The 16,428-nt window shown below is 44.1% G+C and overlaps 1 protein-coding gene across 4 annotated transcripts in view; it reads left to right on the top strand.

Moving 5' to 3' along the window:
- The first annotated feature begins 2,738 nt into the window (after window positions 1-2,738).
- Ezh1 (enhancer of zeste 1 polycomb repressive complex 2 subunit) overlaps window positions 2,739-16,428 on the top strand; it is a 36,238-nt gene continuing 22,548 nt past the window's right edge. For 2 of the 4 annotated variants that reach the window (XM_028780444.1, XM_028780447.1), the window contains exons 1-6: window positions 2,739-2,776; window positions 11,019-11,094; window positions 11,655-11,722; window positions 13,357-13,477; window positions 13,585-13,713; window positions 15,297-15,416. In XM_028780444.1, coding sequence (XP_028636277.1) covers window positions 13,361-13,477; window positions 13,585-13,713; window positions 15,297-15,416 — 366 coding nt within the window. In that variant the 5' untranslated portion in view covers window positions 2,739-2,776; window positions 11,019-11,094; window positions 11,655-11,722; window positions 13,357-13,360. The remainder of the gene's footprint in view (window positions 2,777-11,018; window positions 11,095-11,654; window positions 11,723-13,356; window positions 13,478-13,584; window positions 13,714-15,296; window positions 15,417-16,428) is intronic. The other 2 variants (XM_028780446.1, XM_028780445.1) reach the window with 2 other exon arrangements.

Below are 16,428 nucleotides of genomic sequence, written 5' to 3'. Positions count from 1 at the left end.
CTCCTCTCCTCTCCTCTCCCCTCCCTCCTCTCCTCTCCCTCCTCTCCTCTCCCTCCTCTCCTCTCCTCTCCCCTCCCTCCTCTCCCCTCCCTCCTCTCCTCTCCCTCCTCTCCTCTCCTCTCCTCTCCTCTCCTCTCTTCTCCTCCCCTCCCCTCCCCTCCTCTCCTCTTTTCTCCTTTCCTCTCTGTCTGTCTTTCTGTCTTCCTTTCTTTTTGTATTCATTTACTGAGACAGAGTTTCAAGGCAGGTTTGTTAGGAAGCTGCTCTCAGGCGGGCAAGTTCTCTGCCCCCAAGGATTGAGGCCAGGGGAGTTACCATGGGGAAGTGGGGGTGTGGGGAGGGAGAAAGAGAGGAAAGGCACCCATGAAGAGAGAAGAAAAGGAGAAGGAGGAAGAGGGAGAGAAAGAGGAGGAGGAAGAGGAGGAGGAGAAGGAGGAGGAGGAAGAAGAGGAAGAGAGAGCAAAGGAAAGAGAGAGAAAGAGAGAGAGCAAGCACAAGGGAGAGAAATGTCTGGATTATATAGGGAAGAGACTGGGGGGGGGGGGAACAGCAGCCCAGCCCCTGGGCTGGAAAGTTCAGGGTTGGGGCCAGGGTATGCCAGGTAGGAACTGAGAGGATGCTGGGAGAACCTGGAGGTCTGGTCCACTTTGATATGTAAAATATGCACCTCAATTCCTAGTCTCCAGACCCCGGCCTCTGCCTCCCAAGTGCTGGGATTAAAGGTGTGTGCCACCATACCTACCTCCAAAGGTGCTGATAAGAGGAGAAGAATAGTAGGGGTTGGAGAGAGGCTACAGTGGTTAAGAGCAATGGCTACTTTTACAAAGGGTCAGAGTTTGATCTCCAGCACCCACATGGTACCTCACCATGGTCAGCAACTCCAGTCCCAGGGGATCTGATGCCCTCTTTTGGCCTCCAAGTATGACTGCACACCTGTGGTGGTACAGATACATATACTCAGGCACCAATGCAAACACACATGTACAATAAAAGAAAGAAATGTATCTTTAAAAACATAACTGAAAGAATAACTTGAAGTCATGTCAGTTGTCAAGGACATACAGAAGTGAATTTGCGCCCCGTTCATTGCATCATATTGAGAAGCACTGTTAAGGCCGGCAAGACGGCTGCTCTCTCAGGAGGCAAAGACACTTGCTACTAAGCCTGACCTGATGACCTGAGTCCCAGCTTGAGGACTCACATAACAGAAGGCTAGGAACAACTTCTGACAGCTGTTTAAAAAAACAAAACAAAACAAAACAAAAAAAACGAAAACAGCCAAACAGCCGGGCAGTGGTGGCTTTAATCCCAGCACTTGGGAGGCAGAGGCAGGCAGATCTCTGAGTTCAAGGCCAGCGTGGTCTACAGAGTGAGTTCCAGGACAGCCAGGGCTACACAGAGAAACCCTGTCTTGAAAAACAAAACAAAACAAAACAAAACAAAACAAAACAAAACAAACACCCTAACAAAAAAACAACAAAACCCCCAAAACAAAAAAAGACAATCAAAACAAAACAAACAAACAAACAAACAAAAACCACCAGAGCATGTATTAATGCACATACACACAAATAAATAAATAAATAATTTTTTTTCCAAAGGGGAGGGAATTTATTCAGGGCAGAGGGCAAAGGTGGGGAGAGAAACAAGAAGATGTTGGAGAAAGAGGAGAGAGACAGGAGAGAAGTGGAGGCCGGCCATGACCACATGGAGAGAGGGGGAAGGGAAGGGAGGAAGGGCGAGGGGACAGAGAGAAGCTAGAGGTAAGAGTGTAAGAGCAAAAAATGTTTTTAAAAAGAAGAACTTGCTCATTTCTGGTGATTGATATTTCTTACCTCTAAAGGTATTATTTCCTTCTTGTAGTATTAAGCATCTTGTGGAGAGGTTTAAAAGTCATTATCAAGGATGGATGTGGTGGTGTATGCCTTTAAATATATATGTAATGTTTTGTTTTCCGGTATGTCCATGCACTTGTGTGCCTGATGACGGGAGGCTAGAAGGAGTCGAATCCCCTGAGACTTGAATTACAGATGGTTGTGAGACTGGGTACTGTGGGTACTGGGAATTGAACCTGAGTCATCTAGAAAAGCTATGCTCTTAACCCCTGATCCAACTCTTCCAGCGCTGTGGGGAGATATTTTGATACAAGGTTATATATTTTTAGGTGAAGGGTAGATGGGCAGAAATAGGATAATCAAATATAAATAATCAAATATAAATAAAACAATAACTGAAACCGGGCGGTGGTGGCGCACGCCTTTAATCCCAGCACTTGGGAGGCAGAGGCAGGCGGATTTCTGAGTTCGAGGCCAGCTTGGTCTACAGAGGGAGTTCCAGGACAGCCAGGGCTACACAGAGAAACCCTGTCTGGAAAAACCAAAAAATAAATAAATAAATAAATAACTGAAGGGCCCAGCGGTATTTGAGGTGTCAGTAAATGTGAGGTATCAGAGTGAACAAATTCTAGGCTGTCTTCCAAAACTTGACATGTAAGTTGTCTAAACACGGTTGGCGATGGTGCGCTGCTGAATAAAGTCTTCAAGAAGAGATCTGTGGTTCCAGGATGATTTTTCTCTGACAGCGCCACCTAGGAAAGTGTCGGACTAAGGCTGCATCTCCTTAGCGAAAACACACCTGCGAAGAAGGCCGCTCAGGTGATCCACCCTCAGAGTGCGCAGGCGCACGGAGGGGCGGCATGGGGCGTGGCCGCGGCGCAGGGGCGTGGCCGTAGCGCGCAGGCGTCCTAGTGGCGGGTGTCTGCGTCTCAGGATGGAGGGTGAGTGAGTAAACAAGCCGGGGCTGGCGGTGGGGCCGGGCCTCCGCACTGCATGGCGCTAGAACCTCAGGGCCGGGGAGACGAAGAGATGAGGAAACTGATGAGGGGAAGCTGAGGGCCACACCATTGCCTGACCCGGGGTAGCGCGAAGGGTGCTGTCCCGAGTGTTCTGGGACCCGGGACGAGGGCGCGTGCGATCTGCGGGGGGCCGCGTGGCGAGGGGGCGCGGTGGGGGCGGGCCCGGCTCGTGTCCCTTGCAAGCGTGTGGGCCTTGGCGTCTGCAGGGGACCCTGACTCTTGTAAGCTGGTGAGCCAGAGGCCCGGGTCGAGCTTGCGGAGCCTTTGGGTGATGTTGAGGAAGGGGTGGTCAGGCCGAGATGACGGCGAAGTGAGCGGGGTTCTCAAGTGTAAGGGTCAGGCTCCCAGGGTCGCACGGCACCTCCCCAACATTTTGCTCCCGGAGCTTGTCGCTTATCTAACTTGCTTCACTTTAGTTCCGGGTTTGAGTGAGGATTCATCTTCAAACTGTGACTGTCTCTCATGTCCCCGGAATTCTCTGGCGGGAAAAAAAAAAAGATACACAAATGAACGCGTCCTGAAGTAAAAGGAAAGGTGCTATATTTGGGACATAACTTGTCCGGAAGTAAACGTGAAACAAAAACTTTAAAAGAATTTTTAAGATTTAGTTTTTTTTTTTTTTTTTTTTTTTAAATGTGAGTGCACTCTATGTGTGGCTGGTTCCAGGGGCATAGAATCCCCTGGTACTAGAGGTAAGGATGGTTATGTGCCACCATGTCGGTGCAGGGAACTAAACCAGTCCTTGTTCTTTGCAAGAGCAACAAGTGTTCTTAACCGCTGAGCAGGCTTTCCAGCCCTTGGGGATGAGCTTATTTTGGTCCAAGTGATCATTGAGAAGATGTAGGTGGTAGGGCACAAGGAAGAGAATGGATATAGATGGAGGTTAGTGTCGGGGGATGGGTAAACCGAGTATCCAAAGTATGAAACCTATGGCTTGGGGAAAAGAGTCAAGGATCACACATGTACAAGGACGACATTGAAGATGTAGAGGTTTTTTGGGTACACTTGCTACATGATATCTCAGAATAAGAAATCTCCAACCCAGTGGATTTTGTTTTTGGTATCTACATAGTCCCTGACTGTCTTTGAACTCTCCCCGTAGACCAGGCAGGCCTTGAACTTACATGATCCTCAGGCCTCTGCCTCAGGAATGTTAGAGTTGAAAGGTGTGGCCCACCCTCTACCCAAAGATTTTAAGATAAGGAAAAGGCCTTTAATGTTTTTCCAGCCTTCGAGGGTTTGACCTCTGCCCCAGGCTTTTGATTTTTGAGAAACCTGTTTTCAGCCTTGGAGACCCAGTTGCGTCACTTGAAAGGGCTGACAGTAGGTGTGAATGTAAGCCAGGAGAGAAGAACTTGATCACATAAACATGAAATCAGGTTGTGATGCTGCAGGCATCCAATCCCAGAACTTGGTTAATGGAATTAGGAGGCTTAGGAGTTCAAGGCCAGCCTGAATGAAACCTGGCCTAAATGAAACCTTGTGTCAAAACAACCACAAAAGTATGTAAACATGGAAGGAAGAACCATCTGTAAAAATGCAACATGTACTGGGATGTGGTGCACAAGCCCTTCTAGAGCTTTATATGTTATTTTCTGACTCATTTATTCTAATACTTGTATGTCTAGCTGAAAAATCTTGTTTTTATTAAATGATAATGGATAGTCCCTAACAGAACTTGACACTGACGTAGCTCATACTCGCTGAGGCAGGGCCCTGCCTGTGGTGGCTGTAGCTCTTCTCCGTCAGCGTGGTACATCTCCAAGGCAGCACTTTCCTCAGTTCCTGGAAATTAAAATAAAAACATCCACCACCCCCCTCGAAAGCTAAACCTTTGCTTTTTGTCACTCTTGTCTGCAGTGGAAATGACCTGGTTCTATTGAACACTAGGAAATATTCGAGTTAGAGTTCTTTAGTTAAGATACTGGTTCCCAGCAACCCAGGCGAGGTGGTATGCGTTTGTAATTCAGGTACTAGGGAGGTAGAGGTAGGAGGTTCAGTAGTTCAAGGTCAGCCTTGACTGCCTAGCAAACTTGAGGCAAGGGTGATAGAATGCATGAGATCCTGGCATTTGGTGGTTTGGACCCTGGCTGTCCTAGAACTCACTGTAGACTAGGTTGGCTGCAAACTCAAGAGATCTGCCTGCCTCTGCCTCCTGAGTGCTGGGATTAAAGGTGTGTACTGACCTACACCCAGTTGGAGATCCTGTTTTTTTTTTTGTTATTTTTGTTTTTGTTTTTTTGGTTTTTTCGAGACAGGGTTTCTCTGTGTAGTCCTGGCTGTCCTAGAACTAACTCTGTAGACCAGGCTGGCCTCGAACTCAGAAATCCGCCTGCCTCTGCCTCCCAAGTGCTGGGATTAAAGGCGTGCGCCACCACCACCCGGCCTGTTTTTTTTTTTAAAAAGTCACAATAGAGGCCTGTTGTGGTCGGAAACTAAACCTGTGATATGTAAATATTTTGGAGAAGTAGGTGGAAATCTTGTTGTCCAGTCTTTTTTTTTTTTTTTTGGTTTTTCGAGACAGGGTTTCTCTGTGTAGCCCTGGCTGTCCTGGAACTCCCTCTGTAGACCAGGCTGGCCTCGAACTCAGAAATCCGCCTGCCTCTGCCTCCCAAGTGCTGGGATTAAAGGCATGCGCCACCACTGCCCGGCATTGTCCAGTCTTTTAACCTTACTACCTGACATTACCATCTACTTTGTGTTTGTTGGGTTGCAAATGACTTGTGGGCTGCTGATTGGACGTACCTGGTTGAATGCAAAATGTGTCTACTCTCTTAATTGTGTTCCTTGTCCCATGGTTGATTCTAATACAAAGTTGATGAAATGAGAACAATGACTCCATTTTATAAGTTTTTCTTTAAGATTTATTTTATGTATGTGAATACACTGTAGCTGTCTTCAGACACATCAGAAGAGGGCATCACAGATGGTTGTGAGCCACCTCGTGGTTGCTGGGAATTGAACTCAGGACCTCTGGAAGAGCAGTCATCTTAACCACTGAGCCATCTCTCCAGCCCCCATTTTCTATATCTTATGTCTGTAGTTTAGCCCTACTTCCCACTTCTATTATGAATTAAGGGAGAGACAACACTGGGCTGGGGAGATGGCTCACCTGTTAAAGGGTGTTTGTAGAGGATGCTGATTTGGCTCCCAGGACCCACATGGCCCATAACCCCGGTTCTAGGGAATCTGACTGATGTCAGCCTCTCAACTCTGAGGGCACTGCCCCTTCCACGGCATGCATGCATGCGTGCGTGCGTGCGTGCATGCATGCATGTAGACCAAAACACTGACATAAAATAAATCTGAAAATAAATTTTAATTAAAATAATAAAACAAGATGGGAAAATTAAGAAGCTATGGTGCCACATGGCTCTGAAGCTTTTCTTACTTTGCTTACTAACTAGATTATTAAGTAGTGGAGGACCAGGTGTGGTCTTTGTATGTCTGTGTATGTGGGGTATGTGTGTGTGTAGGGGAGTGTTTTCATTTTTCTATGGCAGGTTTTGTGGTAAGCATATGCTGTACTTTGCTTCTAGTTTTTCTTTGTGTGCACACATGAGGTCAGAAAATTAACTTTCAGGAGTAGTTTCTCTCCACCATGTGGGTATCAGGGCTGGAACTCAGGTTGTCAGGCTTGGCAGCAAGAACCTTTACTCAAATTTCACATTCTCACCTGCAGTGTGAGGGTTCTGTTTGCTTTGCTTCACATACCCATTTATAATTAATTTTATCAGCCTTTTCTAAGTTAGCCATACTAGTGAGTATACCTAAAATCCCATTATTTTTGAAATTTATTTATTTATTTATTTATTTATTTATTTTGGTTTTTCGAGACAGGGTTTCTCTTTATAGCCCGGGCTGTCCTGGAACTCAGTTTGTAGACCAGGCTGGCCTTGAACTCAGAAATCCACCTGCCTCTGCCTCCCGAGAGCTGGGATTAAAGGCGTGCGCCACCACCGCCCGGCTTGAATTTGATTTTTAATTGCTTAAACATACATGTGAGTGCATTATCCTTTGAGGCCAGAAGAGGGTGGCAGATCTGCCAGAGTTAGAGGTGGCTGGGAGCTGAACTCAGGTCTTCTGGAAGAACAGCAAGTGGTCTTAGTCACTGAGCCATCTCTTTAGCCCCTTATTGTCTTTAATTTGCATTTTTCCAGTGAGTCCTTTATGATCTGTTTGACATGGCTGTTCTTTATTGAGCTGTTTTTGTCGAGCTGAAGTTAATTAATTATATGAAGACTTAAGCCCCAAATAGTATGTTTTGGGGTGTCTTCAGTGTACAATGACCATGATGGAAGGCTTCTAATACTTAACTGAAATGTAAGTGCTGATAAAAAAAATGGTTATAGAAACAATGTTTTCTATGTACCACCTCTTATGCCTGAGATCGGTGACCCCATTTTTCTCCAAGCCTGTTCCGATGCTCAATTGTTTGTTTGCTTTTTTTCTTGACTTTGTTGTGATAATCATTTAGTGGGATCCAGCTGCTGCTATGCTATTATGTATCTGTACTTAAGTGTTTTGTTTTTTAAATTTTATTTTATTTTTTTTGTTTTTCGAGACAGGGTTTCTCTGTGTAGTCCTGGCTGTCCTGGAACTCACTCTGTAGACCAGGCTGGCCTCGAACTCAGAAATCCGCCTGCCTCTGCCTCCCAAGTGCTGGGATTAAATTAAAGGCGTGCGCCACCACCACCCGGCTTAAATTTTATTCTTATTTAGTGTGTATATGAGTGCTTTGCCTGGTAGTAGGGGTGTCCAAGAAGGGCGTCAGAGCTTCTTGGATTGGATCTACATATGGTTGTGAGTTGCCATGTGGGTTCTGGGAATAGAACTCAGGTCCTCTTCAACAGCATACAATGCTTTTAGCTGATGAATCATCTCTCCAGCCCTTTCAAGTGTTTTTAAAAATCATGTCTTCCTGTTTCTACAGAGTCTTTTCATTTCTTTCTACATTCTGTGAGAAATCATCTGCCAAATAAACTTTTAGAGACATAGAGGGCGAATCAAAACGCGAAGTGTGACAAATAGTATGTCTTGTGGACAGGCAAGATTCACATACCACTTAAATTGTAAGAAGAGGAAGTGTGCTTTATTTTGCATTGTGACTAGTTGAAATGCTAGGACATTTTTTATGTGCATGTGTATACTCCTTGCCAAATAAAACACTTGAAAAAAATTCAACATGGTACCATTAATCGTTGGATTGTTTTCTTACTGTCATCTCCCAACAAAGTGTTTGGAGGAGACTCTAATGAAACTTCTGGCATTTCTATGCTACCATTTCCTCTAGGAACTCCAGACACACACCACCACTACCACAGCCATTGCTCTCTCTTACCCTCACCCCCTGACCACCACAGCCAGCCCTCCATCCTCTCCTCACCACAGCCAGCACTCCTACTCTTAAGTACTGGGAGCAGCTATCAGTTGAGTAAGTTTTCCCAGTTTCAGTTGGATAGAGCAATCAGTTCTGAGCTTACTGTTTCAAAACATGGAACATTTCTGTAGTCCTTGCACTTGCGAGGCTGCTTCAGAATGATCTTGAGTTCAAAACCAGCCTGGACTATACAGCATGACCTGTTTAAAAATTTTAAAAAACAATAAACAAAAAGATGAGGTGTGTGTATGGGAAGGGAGGAGAGGTGGGTGAGGAGTAAGCAGAGAAAACTTTTGTTAAAGAAGGCTATAGAGTCTACTTAAACTGGAGCTTGCATTCAGGTCATGTGGGTCTCGGTAAACATAGCCTAAGGTTTCTGAGGTAGCCAGTCCTGTTTGTGGTTGGAAGTACTTCTTCATTTCCTGGAGTAGGCTTATTCAGTTTGTTCAGGGCAGAAGTGATAAGAGCAGAAGCCATGTGTAATGTATAATCACTGTACTTGGGAGGTGAGGGCAGGAGGATCAGGAATTTTTTTTTTTTTTTTGGTTTTTGGAGACAGGGTTTCTCTGTGTAGCCCTGGCTGTCCTGGAACTCACTCTGTAGACCAGGCTAGCCTCAAACTCTCAAACTCAGAAATCCACCTGCCTCTGCCTCCCAAGTGCTGGGATTAAAGGTGTGCACCACCACCGCCCCGCTTGAGGATCAGGAATTCAAAGTCACCTTTTACTACATAGGGAGTTCAAGGACAACCCATGCTGTGCTGCACTAGTCTGTCTCAAAAAACAAACAAGCAGACCAGCGTAGGATGCTAACGGTTGAGAGCCAGGCAGTCAGCGTGTCCTGAAGTAAATGACTTAAGAAATTAAATGCTGAGCCGGGCGGTGGTGGCGCACGCCTTTAATCCCAGCACTTGGGAGGCAGAGGCAGGCGGATTTCTGAGTTCGAGAGTTCGAGGCTAGCCTGGTCTACAGAGTGAGTTCCAGGACAGCCAGGGCTACTCAGAGAAACCCTGTCTCGAAAAACCAAAAAAAAAAAAAAAAAAAAAAAAAAAAAAAAAAAAAAAAAAAAAAAGAAATTAAATGCTGTAGATTTCAGATGGGGAACTCTGAAGTTATCAATTATGTCCATGACTCAAATGGATATAAAAGAAGCTGAGTTTGAAAACTGTGGGCTGTTAGTTCATTGACACATGCCTCTTTAATCTCCCTCCTCAGGAGGTAGACAGATCTGATTTCAAGGCCAGCCTGGTCCACATAGTATATTCCAGGCCAACCAGAGCTACAAGAAACCCTCTCTCAAGCAACAAAACTAAATAAAAAGATGATTTTGAAAAATCTAGAACTTTAGCTTTAGGGGACTTACAGTGGACTTTATGGGCAGTGAAAAAACCTACAACATGTAAAATCCATAAACAAAAATTTATTGGCTCTAAATTTTGCCTGTGGCTAGAGAGATGCTTGTGGCTCTTCCAGAGGATATGAGTGTGGTTCCCAGCACTCCCATTGGGTAGCTTACCATTACCTGTGACTCCAGTACAGGGAATCCAAAATTTCTTGTTCCTACAGGGACCCTTACACCTGTGAAATATATGCACATAGACACATAAAAATAATTCTTTTTTTTTTGAGACAGGGTTTTTCTGTATGGCCCTGGCTGGCCTCGAACTCAGAAATCCGCCTGTCTCTGCCTCCCAAGTCTGGGATTAAAGGCGTTCGCCACCACCGCCTGGCTAATAAAAATAATTCTTAAGAGGCTTAGTGATTTAGAACTCTAGCAGGACTTTTGGAGGACCTGAATTCAGTCACCTGTACACAAGCCAGGCTCACAAACACCTATAACTCCAGTTCGAGGGGATATGTGTGCTTCTTTCCAGTCTCTGTGGATACCACATATACATGCACAGTGCCCCCCCCATTTAAAAATAAATAGGTAAGTATTTTAAAGTTAAAATTTCCTATATATGCCAGTCAGTGGTGGCACACGCCTTTAATCCCAGCAGGCAGAGTCAGGCAGATTTCTGAGTTTGAGGCCAGCCTGGTCTACAGAGTGAGTTCCAGGACAGCCAGGGCTACACAGAGAAACTCTGTCTGAATAAACAAAAAAAAAAAATCCTATATACATAAAATATTAGAATAGTTGATAATAACTACATATTTTGGTACACACCTTTAATCATAGCACTTTTTTTTCAAATGTATTTTTTGAGACCGTGTCCAGAGTGAGCTCCAGGTAGCAAGGTTGACCTTTCACCTTAGGCTTCCTTGCTTCACAAAGATGGATGTGGTAGTGGACACCTAAAATACTAGTACTTTAGAAACTAAGGCAGGAGAATCAAGAGTTCAAGGCCAATGGAGATGATATAAGATTCTGTATCAAAAAGGCATGTATACGCACACAGTCTGAAACTTCTTGTTTCTGTTTTGAATTTTAGCTTTTTATGGCCCCTTGAAATGATTTTTGAAACTTAAAATGTTTGACTAAGTTAATAGAAGTAGTTCTCAGGACTCGAGAGATGGCACAGAAGTTCAGAGCGCTGGCTGCTGTTTCAGTTTGGATTCCCAGCACCTACACACTGTCTCACAATCCCCTGCAGTCACGGGATCTGATATACCTTCTTCTGGTTTCTGTGGATACTACACATACATGATGCATATACATATTTGTAGGCAAAACACTCATACACATAAAATGTAAATACAATTAAAAGAAATAGGTCTCTAGCAAGCTAGTTAGTGCAGAGTAAAACTAGATTTTATTGACTTGTGTATATATTTAATGTTTTAGGCCTACCTGCTGGCTAAGCTTAGAAATTGGGTAAGGAAAGAAGCTTGGTGATTGTTGGAATCTACTTGATTGGAAGGTTTGCATTTTTTCTTAATTAAGAAAATATTCATTGTATTACTGTATGTGTGTAGTGGTTTTGCCTGCCTGCATGTGTGCTAGTGTGTATGTGGTGCCTGTGGAAGTCCTCTGCCAGAGCAGCAAGTGCTCTGTTTCGGAGCTACCTCTCTAGCCCTAGAGGCATAAGATTTTGAAAGTAACTTTCTTTTCTTTTTTAAAAGATATTTATGTATATGAGTATACTGTTGCTGTCCTCAGACACACCAGAAGAGGGCATTAGATCCCATTACAGATGGTTGTGAGCCATTATGTGGTTGCTGGGAATTTAACTCAGGACCTCTGGAAGAGCAGTCAGTGCTCTTAACCACTGAGCCATCTTTTCAGTCCTGAAAGCAACTTTCTAAATAGTGTTAAGCATCTATGAGGCCTGACTTAATATGTAAAATGGTAACAGACCCTAAAGTTTTCTGGTTCTGGGGAAGCATCCTGCTCAGAGGCTCGATATTTGAGCATGCTGACTGATTCAATAAACCCATTTTTTATTATCATGAAAAGCTGAACACTTCTTTTTACCCTTAGGTCTTGCCATTCATCTGAAGAACAGAGGTACATTATAAAGTGCAACATATCCTGCTGCATTCCGTGAGGTAAGTAGAGCATATCACAGTAAATTCTCTAAATTTTCAGATGTAATTCAACCCCACCCCCAAAAGAAATTCACAGTGTGGTCAGTGTCCGTAGGTCTGCTGCTGACGTGGAGGTGAGATTGTGAGTTTAAACCTCTTGGGGCTGGAGGGATGACTCAGGAAAGAGCACTGGCTGCTCTTTAAGAGGATCAAGTTTCAATTCCTAGCACCTATATGGCTGCTCCCAACTGTCTGTAACTCCAGTTCCAGGGGATCTGTATCCTCATACAGACCCAACAACAGTGCACAGAAGAAGTGCATGAATGAATGAATGGATGGATGAATCATTAAAAAAATCTTTCTCCTTTTTTTTTTTTCCGAGACATCTTTCTCCTTTTTAAAAGATGTATATTTTTATTTATGAATATGGGTGTTTTGCCTGCATAAATGTCTGTGTGTCATGTGCATATAGTGCCCGAGGAGGCAGGAGGAGGGTGTTGGATCCTCTGGGACTGGCATTAGAGGTAGTGAGTTATTAGAGATAGTGAGTTGTGCCGGGCAGTGGTGGCGCATGCCTTTAATCCCAGCACTTCGGAGGCAGAGGCAGGCGGATTTCTGAGTTCGAGGCCAGCCTGGTCTACAGAGTGAGTTCCAGGACAGCCGGGGCTACACAGAGAAACCCTGTCTCGAAAAAAACTAAAAAAAAAAAAAAGAGATAGTGAGTTGTGCTTGCAGCTCTTCTGGAGGAATTAGGTTTAGCTGCAGCATTCATGTTGGACTTGTGACTTCAGCGAGGTTTGAATACTCTAAAAAACTCAGCTCTAGCACATGCACAGATAGATACACATGTACTTGTAATTAAAGATAATAAAGATATGCCGGGCGGTGGTGGCACACACCTTTAATCCCAGCACTTGGGAGGCAGAGGCAGGCAGATTTCTGAGTTCTCGGCCTGCCTGGTCTACAGAGTGAGTTCTAGGACAGCCAGGGCTGCACAGAGAAAGAAACTCTGTTTTGAAAAAAAAATTTGAATCTAGTGAATTGTCATACATGGATCAAAAAAAAAAAATCGAGCCTCTAATAACTGAGGTATCTGTAATTGAGGACAGGGATTGCCTGGGGATTGAACTCAGGGTCTTGGCTTGTGCCAGGCAAGTACTCTGCCACTGAGGTATCCTGATTGAGTTCATCCTGATTTGTTTTTTGAGACAGTTTTACTGTGTAGCTCAGGGTTGCCTGGAACATATTATATGAAGCAGGCTGGCCTTGACCTCCTGATCTTTCTGCCTCTGACTCCCAAGTGATGAGATTAGATTAGATTAGATTAGAGGCATTCTCTATGATGCTTTACAACTTTTTTATTTGTTTCTGTTACAGTGCTGGGGCTAGAATCTAGAGCCATACATGTCAAGTGTGATCTCTGTACACTGAGCCACGTCATGCTCCCGTTCTAAATGTAGTACAGGACACTAAAGGGTGACCAGAACCAAAATTTTTCCCACCCAAACCAGAAGTTACCCTGCAAATCTATTCTCAGTGGAAACTTTAAGCTTATTATTTGGGCTTTGTGATGTACTATATGCATTTGCATTTGAGGACGTCTTCCTTTCCAAGTAATCAAGTGTTGTTTGTCATATCTGTCTTTCTGAGTCCAGGAAAATGGATATAGCAAGTCCCCCAACTTCCAAATGCATCACATACTGGAAAAGGAAAGTGAAATCTGAGTATATGCGGCTTCGGCAGCTCAAACGGCTCCAGGCAAATATGGGAGCGAAGGTAAAGATGGCTCCCCAGAGCACGGTTGTCTCTGTGCAGCTCTCCCATGTACAGTCCTGGGGTTTTCCTTTTGTGACTTGCATTGACTCTTGCCTTGACTTTCCTAGGCTCTGTATGTAGCAAATTTTGCAAAGGTTCAAGAAAAAACCCAAATCCTCAATGAAGAATGGAAGAAACTTCGTGTCCAGCCTGTTCAGCCAATGAAGCCTGTGAGTGGGCACCCTTTTCTGAAAAAGGTACTTTGGGGTGTTGAGCCAGCATTCCTTTCTCCTTGGACATGAAGTTATAAATCTAGCTTGAAAATTGACCATGTAAGCCGGGCGGTGGTGGCGCACGCCTTTAATCCCAGCACTTGGGAGGCAGAGGCAGGCAGATTTCTGAGTTCGAGAGTTCGAGGCTAGCCTGGTTTACAGAGTGAGTTCCAGGACAGCCAGGGCTACACAGAGAAACCCTGTCTTGAAAAACCAAAAAAAAAGAAAAGAAAAGAAAAGAAAATTGATCATGTTGTCTGTTGTCCTCCTCGGTTAATGAGTGTAATTGTGACTTTTCATAGAAAAACAAAACATTTACTGTTTTTCTGGGTCTTATGTCTAAGGTGTCCTATTTTGTGCTGGATAAACTTAGATACTGGGAAACGAATTAGTTATGCTAATCAGAGACTTCCCTACTATAAATAAATATGTTTGTTTATTGTTAAGTTGAATTATAAGGGTTTTTTTTCAAGACAGGATTTCTCTGTGTAAGCCTGGCTGTCCTGGAACTCACTCTGTAGACCAGGCTGGTCTTGAACTCAGATATCCACCTGCCTCTGCCTCCCAAGTGCTGGGATTAAAGACATGTGTCACCACTGCCCAGCCGAATTATAATTTTTAGAGCACATTCTAGCTGGGTATAGTGGTACATGCCTTTAATCAGTTCAATTCAAGAGGTAGAGGCAAGAGGAATAAGGAGTTTGAGGTTAGCCTTGGCTACAGAATAAATCAGGTTAACCTAGCTACTTTAGAGCCTGTGTTTAAAAGGGAAAAAAAAAGGCATTCTAGCTTTAAAGAGGTAATACATTTAATTTTTTATTGCATGTCTTTACTCAGATTGTGCATGCATGCTTGATCCTTCCACATGTGGGTCCCAGCAGCTGAACTCAGGCCATCCATTTGGTGGCCAGCATTTTTACCTAATGAGCCATTTTAACAGCCTGGTAATAGTTTTAAAATACAAAATACTGATAGTGTATTAAGACCAATGATCATTCCCAAAGCAGAATATAACTGATTTGTACACCACCTGCCTTCCCCATGTGCAGTCCCCACTACCTCTGTAGCTCTATCCACAGTTTAAGTTTTTTAGAAAACAGTCCTGATCTCAAGTCCCAGGATTCTGAGATCCTCTAGGAGACCCACACTCTGGCAGAAACAAACATCTAGTTGGGTATGGCAAGCATTGCACCAAACTCTGAGAAGACACAGACGTGAGTTAGACAGTCCTTGCTTTCCACAGCTAGTCAGGTTAGAGGTTCCCTTTAGAAGCTGCTGTTAACATTTGCCCGACTCAATAGTTTAGAAGAATTTGGAGAAGGTTGCTTGTCCAGAGGACCTGAGTTCAGTTCCCAGAACCCACTTGGTGACCATAGAGTGTTTCTTATAGTTTTGTTTTTATTCATTTTGCTTTGTAGCCTAGCCTAGCCTGGCCTGAGATTTACTGTGTACTGCCTCAGCCCCTGAGTGTTGGTGTTGTAGGAATGATGCCGTTGTAGCTGACCTATAGCTGATCCTCTCTTGAATCGTGTGCTCATACTCTGTGTGTATCACTGCTTTTCTTCCAGTGTACCATAGAGAGCATCTTCCCAGGGTTTGACAGCCAGGACATGCTGATGAGGTCTCTGAACACTGTTGCATTGGTTCCTATCATGTATTCCTGGTCCCCTCTCCAGCAGAACTTCATGGTATGTGTTAAACACTGATGCAATTGTTTAAACTGTATTGTCATTTTATGCTATCTGTGTGAGTAAAGACTGTCAAAGCATGCCACAAACTTGGACCTAGAGAGTGCAAGGTTCTTTAAATCCCTCCTTCTTAAATGGTGTGCATTACAGACTTCTGAGAAGCTCAGTGGATACAGGCACCTGCCACCAATCTGCCCAACAACCTGAGTTCTGTCTCCAGGACCTGTGTGGTAGGAGTAAAGAACTGACTCTTGGAAGTTGTCCTTTGGGCTCCACATATATGTCACACACGTACACACACGCACGCACACTGCAGGTTGCTCTATCCTGTTAGATTTTGGTGCTCTCTAAAATATTGCTAGTTTTTTTTTTTTTTATTTTTTTTTATTACTCCCAATTTTCTTATTACTTTGACCCAACTTTATAATATATTAGTCACAGTTAAATATGGCTGAATCAGACCCTTTAGGCTTAAGCAGGTTGCCATCTCTGCTGATGGAGCAAGTCTTTTGGAATCCTCTAATGGCAAGGTCCTCTGAAGGTAGCCGAGAGAATAGAGGTACCTGTGGGTAACAGTGCCTTCATCTAGTCCTTTATTGAGGCCTGCTAAGGTGATTGCTCTGGTCATCTGTCCTCTAATGCTGTTGCTCATCACCTGCCCACTGAGAGCAGTGTTCCTGATTGGACTAAGACACGGCTCTGCAGGAGGGAGTCATCCCTCAGAGTAAAACTGTGATTTTACTTGATCCTTGGGGATTGAAGAATGACTAGGTTGGCACTGGAGGGTAGCTTAGTGATAGAGTATGTGCTTAGCCTTGCTGTACGTCTGTGTTCTCTGCTGAACACCCTTCTCCTTTAGTATTATTTATTGCCCAAAATAACCTGTGTTAATATGAGTTATGACCATGCTTTGCTTCTTCATTATGGGGAAGAGGATATTTCTAGAAAACTTAAAATTTTATGGTAACTTTAGTCAAATTTTACGCTTGGACACCATTGCTAATGTCAAGGT

This window comes from Grammomys surdaster, unplaced genomic scaffold, assembly GCF_004785775.1.
Source record: "Grammomys surdaster isolate TR1022 unplaced genomic scaffold, NIH_TR_1.0 371, whole genome shotgun sequence".
Taxonomy (NCBI): Eukaryota; Metazoa; Chordata; class Mammalia; order Rodentia; family Muridae; genus Grammomys; species Grammomys surdaster.
The sequence above is the reverse complement of the archived record's forward strand: the minus strand, read 5'-3'. Positions and strand labels throughout refer to the sequence as shown.